This window comes from Cervus elaphus, chromosome 16 (assembly GCF_910594005.1).
Source record: "Cervus elaphus chromosome 16, mCerEla1.1, whole genome shotgun sequence".
NCBI lineage: Eukaryota > Metazoa > Chordata > Mammalia > Artiodactyla > Cervidae > Cervus > Cervus elaphus.
Window position 1 is genome coordinate 27,013,173 of NC_057830.1, and position 12,038 is coordinate 27,025,210.

General features: G+C 38.6%; 3 protein-coding genes across 4 annotated transcripts in view; 2 read left to right on the forward strand and 1 right to left on the reverse strand.

Moving 5' to 3' along the window:
- The window catches only part of LOC122710226 (centromere protein P), a 225,125-nt gene that overhangs the window by 24,575 nt on the left and 188,512 nt on the right, over positions 1-12,038 (reverse strand). The window lies entirely within an intron of this gene.
- Positions 1,294-1,954, forward strand: LOC122710227 (39S ribosomal protein L42, mitochondrial-like). The gene has a single exon (XM_043927885.1). The coding sequence runs from the start codon at positions 1,391-1,393 to the stop codon at positions 1,817-1,819; it is 429 nt and encodes a 142-aa protein (XP_043783820.1). The 5' UTR covers positions 1,294-1,390; the 3' UTR covers positions 1,820-1,954.
- ECM2 (extracellular matrix protein 2) overlaps positions 11,126-12,038 on the forward strand; it is a 36,973-nt gene continuing 36,060 nt past the window's right edge. For both annotated transcript variants that reach the window (XM_043927872.1, XM_043927873.1), the window contains exon 1: positions 11,126-11,280. The gene's annotated coding sequence lies outside the window, so the exon portion shown is untranslated. The remainder of the gene's footprint in view (positions 11,281-12,038) is intronic.

The following is a 12,038-nucleotide window of genomic DNA, read 5'->3' on the forward strand; positions in this document are numbered from 1 at the left end:
TGTGCAGACATGATATAAACTCATATCTCCTTTCAAGCCTAAACTTAAATAAACAGCTATAAAAGGGAGAGATGGAACCAAAATTTAAAACCCCTCTGAGCAGTAAAACCAGTGATTAGGTAAATCTTGCATTTCTGAATTTCCATGAGTTATCCACAATAAGGAATACAGGAGGAATAACAAGTTTTGGAGCAGATGGTACATCTTGTTCTTCTGTATGTACTGATACAACTCGTGGGAGCGATCCAAACCAACTTGAACAAATCAAAGTTGGCAGCTTGAATATAAAGCTCAGGAAACAGTTAAGAGCTTAAAATAGATCTGTAGCTCATTGGCATATGTTAAAGCAATGTTATTAGTGCTCCTTTATGTTTGCTTACTGGATGAACAATATTATGAGGGCAAGCAAGGACAGATATAGAAGAGGGCTATGGAGGATGGAGAACATGAATATTTATGATGTGGAAGTGGGTGGGATGAAGTCAGTAAAAGATGAAGGAAAGAAAGATGGATAGAGGGAAGGACAGATAGACTTCCAAGAATAGGGCGATCAATAAAACAGTAAGAAAAAAGAAGGCTGATAGATGGCTTCTGTGGCCCACTGAAAGTTTGAGAGGGCACTTTTACGCCGACCATAAATGCCACAGCTGAATCACAGTAGATTAAGGAACAAATGGGAGGCCGAACACATGGAGGTGTTTTCTGTAGATATTATTTCAAGAAATCAAGGAGAGAATGGGAAGATGGAATAGATGGTAGTTTGAGGACATCCAGACAGGATATAGGAAGATCCTTTCTGACTGACAGAAGCTGAATATATTAGTAAATAAAGAAGAACAAATTACAGTTATGCAAAATGCCTTGCTGTTGATTCAAGGGCTCCCTGATTCCACTGAGACACAGTCAGTGCCATCACTTAACACTTGGACTTGAATGTCACACTCTGGAGATAGCTGAGTCATTTAGGCTTAGGTCATGAACACAAAAGAATGGATAGCTGGGAGGTGTGAATATTAAGAGTCAGCTCCCACCTATCCATTCTTTTGTGTTCATGATCTAAGCCTGAATGACTCAGCTATCTCCAGAGTGTGACATTCAAGCCCAAGTGTTAAGTGATGTTAAAGTCTGGTCTTGGAATAAGCATACCAGAGGAGACAAAAGACCTGTACACTGAAAACTCTAAGATGATGATGAAAGAAACTGAAGATGACACAAACAGCTAGAAAGACATACCACGTTCTTTGATGAAAGAATCAATACTGGAGGCAAGATGGTGGGTTCGCGGTGAGCTGCAGTCCAGGGGTGAAGATTGTTATATCTAGAAGCCGATTTTAAAAGCAGTTTCTCTTCAAATCATCTTTATACCACCTGATAAGCATTTTGATTCACCATGGCATTGGCAGCAGTAAAATGGGCAATATCAAGCAGAACTATCTTGAAACATTTATTTCCAATTCAAAACGGAGCCTTATATTGTGTTGGTCACAAATCTACGTATTCTTCTCTTCCAGACGACTATAATTGCAAAGTAGAGCTTGCTCTGACATCTGAGGCCAGGACAATAGTTTGCTATCACCCTTCTGTGGACATTCCATATGAACACACAAAACCTATCCCTTGGCCAGATCCAGTGCACAACAATGAAGAAACACATGATCTAGTACTGAAAACCAGATTAGAAGAAAAAAGTGAACACTTAGAGCAAGGACCCATGATAGAACAACTCAGTAAAATGTTCTTTACTACTAAGCACTGTTGGTATCCTCGTGGACAGTATCATAGACGTCGTAGGAAACTGAATCCTCCAAAAGACAGATGATATTGATGTTTTTAGGAATCAAAGAGGAATGTTACCCTGGATCTCATTTGCCTTTTGAGAAGATACAATTGGGTGTATTCACTAATATGTTATATAGTAAAATAATAATAAAACATCTTTTCATATAAAAAAAAAGAAAGAATCAATACTATCAAAATGACTATACTGCCCAAGGCAATCTACAGATTGAACGCAATCCCTATCAAATCAACAAAGGCATTTCCCACAGAACTAGAACAAGAAAAAAAAAACAACCTTAAAATTTGTAGGGAGACACAAAAGACCCTGAATAAAAACAAAGCAATCTTAAGAAAGGAAAATGGAGCTGGAGGAATCACATTCCCTGACTTTATGCTACACAGCTACAGTCATCAAAATAGTACAGTACTGGCACAAAAACAGAAATATAGATCAATGGAACAGGATATAAAGTCAAGAAATAAACTCACACACCTATGGTCAATAAATCTACAACAAAGAAGGCATTCTCAGGTGGGTCAGACGGTAAAGCATCTGCCTGCAATGTGGGAGACCTGGGTTCAACCCCTGGGGCGGGAAGATAACCTTGAGAAGGGAATGACAACGCACTCCAGTATTCTTGCCTGGAGAATCCCATGGACGGAGGAGCCTGGTGGTCTACAGCCCATGGGATCGTAAAGAGTCGGACATGACTAAGTGACTAACACGACAAAGGAGGCTAGACTATACAATGGAGAAAAGATGGTGTCTTCAATAAATGGTGCTGGGAAAACTGGATAAAACTCTTAGAGGAAAACATAGGCAGAACACTCTTTGACATAAAACACAGCAATATCTTTTCTGAGCCATTTTCTGAGTGGAGTTGTGGAAATAAAACCAAAATAAACAAATGGGATCTCATTAAACTCAAAAGCTTTTGCACAGCAAAGGAAACCACAAACAAAACACAAAGACAACCCATGGAATGGGAGAAAATACTTGCAAACAATGCAACTGATAAGGGATTAGTCTCCAAAATTTACAAAGAACTCATGTGGCTCAACATCCAGAAAACAAACAGCGCTGTCAAAAAATGGGCAGAAGACCTAAATAGACATTTCTCCAGAGAAGACATGTAGATGGCCAAGAAATGCATGAAAAGATGCTTAATATCACTAATTATTAGAGAAATGCAAATCAAAACTACAATGAAATACCACCTCACGCCAGTGAGAATGGCCATCATAAAAAAGTCTATAAACAATAAATGCTGGAGAGGGTGTGGAGAAAAGGGAGCCCTCCTGCACTGGCGGTGGGAATGTAAAATGGTACAGCCACTATGGAGAACAATCTGGAAGTTCCTTAAGAAACTACAAATAGTTATTGTATGACCCAGCAATCCCACTCCTGGGCATATATCCAGAGAAGCCCATGGTTCAAAAGGATACAGGCACCCCAATATTCATTGCAGTTCTGTTTACAAGAGCCAAGACATGGAAGCAACATAAATGTTTGTTGACAGAGGAATGTATAAAGAACATGTAGTACATATATACAATGGAATATTGTTGTTCAGTTGCTAAGTGGTTTCCTACTCTTTGCAACCAACCCATGGACTGCAGCATTGCCAGGCTTCCCTGTCCTTCACTATCTCCCAGAGTCTGCTCAAATTCATGTCCATTGAGTTGGTGATGCTATTTATTTAACCATCTCATCCTCTGTTGCCCTCTTCTCCTTTTGCTTTCAATCTTTCCCAGCATCAGGGTCTTTTTCAATGAGTCAGTTCTTCACATCAGGTGGCCAAAGTACTGGAGCTTAAGCTTCAGCATCAGTCCTTCCAATGAATATTCAGGACTGATTTCCTTTAGGATTGACTAGATACATCCTTCACTTTCATCAAGAGGCTCTTTAGTTCCTCTTTGCTTTCTGATATAAGGGTGGCGTTATCTGCAAATCTGAGGTTATTGGTATTTCTCCTGGCAATCTTGATTCCAGCTTGTGCTTCATCCAGCCCAGAATTCTGTATGATGTACTCTGCGTATAAGTTAAATAAACTGGGTGACAATATGCATCCTTGATGTACTCCTTTCTCAATTTGAACCAGTCCGTTGTTCCACATCTGGTGCTAACTGTTGCTTCTTGACCTGCATACAGATTTCTCATGAGGCAGGTAAGGTGGTCTGGTGTTCCCTCCTCTTTTAAGAATTTTCCACAGTTTGTTGTGATCCACACAAAGGTTTTAGCAGAGTCAATGAAGCAGAAGTAGATGTTTTTCTGGAATTCGCTTGCTTTTTCTACAATCCAACGGATGCTGGCAATTTGATCTCTGGTTCCTCTGCCTTTTCTAAATCCAGCTTGAACATCTGGAATTTCTTGATTCATGTACTGTTGAAGCCTAGCTTGCAGAATTTTGAGTATTCCTTTGCTAGTGTGTGAGATGAGTACAATTGTGTAGTAGTTTGAACATTCTTTGGCATTGCCTTTCTTTGGGATTGGAATGAAAACTGATCTTTTCTAGTCCTGTGGCCACTGCTGAGTTTTCCAAATTTGCTGGCATATTGAGTGCAGCACTTTAACAGCATCATCTTTTAGGATTTGAAATAGCTCAACTGGAATTCCACCACCTCCACTATCTTTGTTTGTAGTGATGCTTCCTAAGCACTTGTAATATGCTCACCAGAAAAAATTTATTTTCCATCTCTCACCATACAGGTGAGTCCCTTTACTCATTTGACCACCCCTCCCTCATTTCAGATTTCCTATGCAAAGAAAGTATTTCACCTGTGTAATATTCCTTAATTTTCTTACACTTTTTGGGGGGCTGCATTACATGTTCTGCTGGATCTCAAGTTTCCTGACCAAGGATTGAACCTAGGCCCCTGGCAGCAAAAGTACCAACCACTGAACCACCAGAGAAGTCCCAATTTTCTACTTTTCTACTTAAATTTCCCACCCCCCTCCCCTCTCCTTGTTTTACTGCACTGGCCAGAACTTTCAGTGAGCCTGCCTGTCTTGTTCCCAAAAAGGGAAAAATGTCAGTATTACAACATTGAATATTTTTTAATAGTAGCTTTGCTGAGATATAATTTACATATTATTAAATTCACCCTTTTAGAGTATACAATTTAGTAGTTTTTAGTGTTTTCATATTTGAGAGAGACTGAGCAACTTCCCTTTCTTTCACTTTCTATGGACTTCCATGGTGGCTCAGACGGTAAAGCGTCTGCCTACAAGGTGGGAGACCCGGGTTCAATCCCTGGGTCGGGAAGATCTCCTGGAGGCGGAAATGGCAACCCACTCCAGTATTCTTGCCTGGAAAATCCCATGGATGGAGGAGCCTGGTAGGCTACAGTCCATGGGGTCACAAAGAGTTGGACATGACTGAGCGACTTCACTTTCTTATTTGGGAGATATCACTGATACCTATTTTTGGAACATTTGAAGAAACTTTATGAAGAAACTTTCACTTTATGAAGAAACATTGTACTCATTAGCAGTCACTCCCCATTCTGTCACCCCACTCTAAGTCTCCTTACCCCAACAACCACTCATCTACTTTCTGCCTAGTGGATCTGCCTACTGTGGACATTTCATATAAAAGAGGCATACAATATGTGGCCTCTTGTGATTGGCTTCTTGCACTGAACATAATGTGTTTGAGGTTCATCTATGTTGTAGCATGTATCATAGCATTCCTTTTCATTGCTGAATAATATTCCATTGTAGAAACAGAATATACTTACTTTCTCCATTCATCAGCTGGATATTTGAGTTGTTCCCACATTTTGGCTGTTATGAAGAGTGTAGTTTAAAAACTGGTGTACAGTTTTCATGTGGATTTATGTTTCCACTTCTCTTGGGTATATAGCTATGAGTGGAAGAAGTTATTTTCTGTAGATACTCTGATGACTAATGAGTTCTCTTCTATTTCTAGTATGTAAAAGCTTTTTTCCTCCCTCTTCCTTCTTTAAACATTAAGATGATCATATAATGTTTGGATTTTATCCTTAAATCAACCAGGTATTTGTTGAATAAACCTAGTACAGTCATGATATATTATCCTATTTATATACTAGTAGATTTGGTTTGCTAATATTTTAGTTTTTTAAAATCTATGTTCATTAGTGAGGCTGATTTATAATTACCCCTTTTTTATAATTTCCTTGTCAGGTTATAATATGGTTATGCTGATCTTAAAGAACTGTTTAGTAGAATGTGTTGACTAATATAGGCCTGTAGTAGGGACTTCCCTGGTGGTCCACTGGTTGAGATTCTGCACTTCAAATGCCCAGGGATTGTGTTCCCACATGTGATGTGGCCAAAAGATGTGTGTAGTATTCTTTGTGGGAAGATGAAGCAAATTCAGTACGAGTTAGCTGAAAAGGCATTTGACTATGACACTAAGAAGGGATATAGAATAGGCTTGAGGTAAGTTAAGACTCCCATTTCTGAGAGGACCCTTACTTAAAATTTTCAAAATTTAGCTTTATCTGAGTGTTATCTACAAAGTTGTCATAAGCAACTACAACCTTAAAAGAAAAACTAACTCATTGGCACTTTCTACCACAGAGGTAAAAATACCGAAAAGGAGACTTTACTCAAAAGTATGTTTTGGAGTTGGAACCTGCACTGGCTGTGCTTATAGCCTGGGTGCTGAAGGACCTGTTGACATCCTGTTTGGTGACCAACACCAAACTGCAGAGCAGCCGTCAGAGCCAAGCTTTAGAACATAGTTATAGCTGCAATAATAAACAGGAGGAGAACACGAATACCAGCATTTTCCATGTGTTGATACTACTGTGGTTAAAACAGTTTCTGCAGAAGGACTCATGTAACAGTCCATTAACTCACAAGATTTTAGAGCAGGGACCTCAGAAACTACAATCTGGTTCCCTGCAACTTTACTAGTCTTGGCTACTCCTCTATGCTGCTATTTAAATTATTTCTTTTTCTGATTGGTTAAATTTTTTTAAAAAGATTCCTTTTATCTGACCTGGTTATGAAAAGCTCAAAACATTATAAGAATACAGAATTACATACTAAAAATCCTCTCATAATTTCATCACCCAAAGATAACTAACATTTGGTTATTTATTTCTTCCAATTTTTTCTCTAGGAAGATACTAAATTGTATAGGTTAAAAGAAGGTAACATAATAGCATATGCGCTGCTTTAAAGTTTCTTTCTTCTTCTTGGTAATATTGTGGACAACTATGCATGTCTGTATAATAGTTACTTCAGGCTCTCCACGTAACTTTATAACAGCCTACTGTTCCCTGTCAGTATACAACTGTTTAATTACCCTCTCTACACTTGGGTACAATGCTTCAAAGTACTTTTCTGGAGGTACACTTGTGCAGAGAAAGACATGTTTCTATAATGGATTCCTAGAAGTGGAAGGCTGGGAAAGAATATAGCTATTGCTAAGTTCTCAAAAGAATGAGTTTCCTTTTGCTCTAAGCAATGTGTCCAATGTGTCTAATACTGCATGTTATCCACATTTTTTTCTTCTGAAAACAATGTATATATTTCAAATCAGGCCACATTCTCTTTTAAAGACTATTAAAAAAATTTTTTTTTATTTTATTATTTTTGACTGCATGGACTCTCTCTAGTTGCAACAAGCAGGGGTTACTCTTCCTTGCAGAACATGGACTCTAGATGTGTGGGCTTCTGTAGTTGTGGCTCACAGGCTTCCGTAGTTGTGGCACAAGGATTTATTTGTTCCACGGCATGTGGAATCTTCCCAGGTCAGGGATTGAACCCATGTCTCCTGCATTGACAGGGAGATTCTTAATCACTGGACCACCAGGGAAGGCCTGGGTGTGTGTGCATGTCACTAAGCCACGTCTGACTCTTTGCGACCCTATGGATTGTAGCCCAGCAAGCTCCTCTGTCCGTGGAATTCTCCAGGCAAGAATACTAGAGTAGGTTGCCATTTCCTTCTGCAGGGGATCTTCCTGACCCAGGGATCGAACCTGGGTCTCTTGCATTACAGGTATTCTTGCATACAGGAAGATTCTTTACCATCTGAGCTATAGGCAAGTTCCTCAGTTCAGTTCAGTCACTCAGTCGTGTCCGACTCTTTGCGACCCCATGAATCGCAGCACACCAGGCCTCCCTGTTCATCACCAACTCCTGGAGTTTACTCAAACTCATGTCCATTGAGTCGGTGATGCCATCCAGCCATCTCATCCTCTGTCGTCCCCTTCTCCTCCTGCCCCCAATCCCTCCCAGCATCAGGGTCTTTTCCAGTGAGTCAACTCTTCGCATCAGGTGGCCAAAGTACTGGAGTTTCAGCTTCAGCATCAGTCCTTCCAATGAACACCCAGGACTGATCTCCTTTAGGATGGACTGGTTGGATCTCCTTGCAGTCCAAGGGACTCTCAAGAGTCTTCTCCAACACCACAGTTCAAAAGCATCAATTTTTTGGTGCTCAGCTTTCTTCACAGTTCAACTCTCACATCCATACATGACCACTGGAAAAACCATAGCCTTGACTAGACGGAGTTTTGTTGGTAAGGTAATGTCTCTGTTTTTTAATATGCTATCTAGGTTGGTCATAACTTTCCTTCCAAGGAGTAAGCGTCTTTTAATTTCATGGCTGCAATCACCATCTGCACTGATTTTAGAGCCCCCGAAAATAAAGTCTGTCACTGTTTCCCCATCTATTTCCCATGAAGTGATGAGACCAGATGCCATGATCTTAGTTTTCTGAATGCTGAGCTTTAAGCCAACTTTTTCACTGTCCTCTTTCACTTTCGTCAAGAGGCATTTTAGTTCCTCTTCACTTTCTGCCATAAGGGTGGTGTCATCTGCATATCTGAGGTTAATTGATTGAGGGAAGTTCCTAGGGAAGGCCTAAAGACTCTTTTTTTAGAGCAGTTTCAGATGCACAGAAAAACTGAGAGGAAAGTACACAAGTTTTCCATGTATCCTTAGTACTCTCATCACACAGCCTCCCTGATTATCAACATCCTCTAGTAGAGTGGTGCATTTGTTACATCTGATGAACCTATATACAACATAATCACTCAGGTTTATAAGTTACATTAGGGTTCACTCTTGGTGTGCACATTCTGAGTTTACATAATTGTACAAAGACATGTATTCATCATTATGATATCATATAGAGTATTTCCACTGACTTAAAAATCTTCTGTGATTTCACCTATTCATTTCTCTCTGACCCACCCCCCCAACAACCCCTGGCAACCACTGACCTTTTCATTGTCTTGACAGATTTATTTTTTCCAGAATGTCACATAGCTGGAATCACTCATCAATATGCATTTAAAGTGCCTCCATGTCTTTTCATGGCTTAGTAGCCTATTTCTTTTTAGCACTAAATAATATTCCATTGTAGGATGTACCACAGTTTATCCATTCACCTATTAAAGGTTGCTTCCAAGTTTTGGCAATTATGAATAAAACTGCTGTCAACATCTGTGTGCAGGTTTTGTGATTTCAACTTATTTGGGTAAATATCAAGGAGTGTGACTGTAGAATTTTTCTAGAAAACCTCCAAACTACCTTCAAAAGAGTGTGTATCATTTAATATTCCCACCAGCAATGAATGAGAATTCCTACTGCCCCACATTCTCACTTGCATTTGGTATCGTCACTGTTTTGGTTTTTGCAATTCTAATAGGTGTCTAGTGGCATCTCATTCTTGATTTAATCTCCAAAGCTCTTTTCGGATTGTGTGCAGGTATTGTGGGGGAAGAGACGAGGGGAACTCCTATCTCTAATGTTAGTATTTTCCCAAATATTTGGTAATCCTGGGCTATCTACTTATGTTAGAAACACTGACGAAAAGCTCAGAATGTGTGGGTAGAGATAGTCAACTTAGTGTTTGTACTCAGTTGAGCTAGTTTGGATTCTGAACATGGGAGCTCCCTTTTCAATTAGACATGCAAGACCAAGTAGATGAGAACACGGGTTCAATTTGGAGGTAAATGCATAATACTTGGAACAAATGATGGAGACATCAGGAGGATTGGGGTCATATACCCTGCTTCTGCTGAGTGCTGTTTCCAAATGTATCTCACCATTCCTAAGATCTGTAATTTTTAAACTTGGAACACCCACAAAATTATCCTGTCTTACACCTGTTTGGGCTATAGTGTCATCTGTCAGACAGAGCCTATATGCTTTCAGTCTTTAAGGAATTTATCAAAAATTTTGTCTTCTAATAGTACTAATAATTTTGTGGTGCAGTACTACATTTTTAAAAGAAAATGTAGTTTTTAGTTTTAGGAATTTGGGTGGCCTGTGTGTTCAATCTATCATCTTGATTTGGTCTATCCAAGTCACATTAAGATTTTGGAAAGACAAAAATGTAGCTCTTCTCTGTCAAGCAATTTAGACCCCTGAGGTAAAGTAAGAATTTTATTTTTTTTTAAAGTAAGAATTTTAAAAAGCAGATATTAAAATTACCTAGTCTATGAGAGGAATTTTATATATGCTATTCATTCTACTTGCACAAAAATTTGAAAGGTAGGTATTACCATCCCAGCTGTATAAAGAATAAATGTTAGTTACAAACAGCAGTAATTCATCCAAGGTCCCCCATAAGCAGCACTATGGGCCAGGAACCTTGATCTGACTGTGACCTGCTCATTTGCAGATGAAGAAACTGAGGCTGAACTAGATAACCAATTTGCCCTAATCAGAAGCCTCACGGCTCTCCTGCCTATTTTATTATTGCTTAAGGTTGGAAGTTATATGATTTCAGTGACACTAATATATAACAGCTTTTAAAAATTTTATTTATCTTTGGCTGTTCTTGGTCTTTGTTACTGTGTGCGCTACTCTCAGTTGCAGTGTGCAGGCTTCTCATTACAGCGGGCTTAGTTGCTCTGCCGCATGTGGGGTCTTCCTGGATCAGGGATCAAACCCGTGTCCGCCTGTAGGCGAATTCTTTACCACTGAGCCACCAGGGAAGCCCTGATTTGTTAACAATATTGTGTGAGAAATTGGTTTGGCTGGTAGGGAGCTGATTAGAGATTTAAATAACATTAACCCAATTAAAGGCATCCCAGGAATGTACGGTCCTCTAACTTGGCAACAACAGTATCTCTGCTGTCTGATAAAGCTCAAGTGACATGAAGGCTAGTATGAGTGTTAACATTTTTAATGCAATTAGTCTGTGAAAATCACACATTTCTTAAGCCCCACTTTTGTGCTTCCAACTCTACTTTCTCAGCCTACGGACTAATGCTTTCCTCCCCACCCCCTGCTGCTTTCCATTTTCCCGTGATTTAGAACAAATATTTGCCTTGGTAACCATTTTCCCTAGTTACTCTCTTGGCTGATTTTCTGCACAAAGAACTGAAAGGCATGTAACCCCAAGGGAGGCAGTTATTTTAGATTTTACAAAGAAGTCAGTTAACATTTTTCAATACTCCCTTCTTTGTCTTAAAGAAAGCTCTGGTTTTGTTTCATTTTCATCTGGAGACTTAAATGACACCAAGCAAAACCTACTTAGTTTAGATTTCCAGGTAAAATGTTTTAAATTTTAAGTTTCTACTAAAGCGTGTGGAATGGTTTTAATATTTGGGTGTTTTGTATTGCAAATATGTTTAGCACTTGAGGAAATTAGCTCTTACTAAAAGATTTTTAAAGTCTAAAGTGTACATTATTTTGTTTACTTGTTTTCTTTTTTCAGGATGGCTACTTCTGAACTATTTAAAACTTTATGAAATTAGGATTAAATATATTTTTATATGTTTAAATAGAATTACTTGTTCAATAGACGTATAAGTTGGTTTGAAAATTTCATTCTTTTCTATTTTAAAGTCCTAAAGAGCATAAAGCATTAAGTAAAAATGTTTTTCATTTTAAGCCTACTAAGTGAAGTTAAAAGGGATAATAGGTATCTTGTGGCTTTGTGTAGAAGATTAAAACTGAATTTAAACCCTTCTAAAGCTTACTTAAGACAGCTGATGAACAACTTTAATAAAAAAAAAAAAACAAGTTAATCAGGATTTACAGATGATATTTAATGTTGGGATAAACACAAAAAATACTAAAAAGAAAGACAATTTTACTTGATCAAAATAATGCCTACAGTGGTTGGACCTACTGTGTCATAAAAGTTTACCTCTAGAAACATATTCACTCAATTATAAAGTGAATATTAAATGCAATGTGAAATTTTATAAATTACTGAAAATAACAAAGGCCTAGGCATCAATGATAAAATTAGTATTGAGAGGCCATTTCATAAAAATTATTTAAACAATTCAGTGAGACTATT

Excerpts from the sequence above, each read along its gene's own strand:
- LOC122710227 (XM_043927885.1), top strand. The coding sequence starts at position 1,391 with ATGGCATTGGCAGCAGTAAAATGGGCAATATCAAGCAGAACTATCTTG.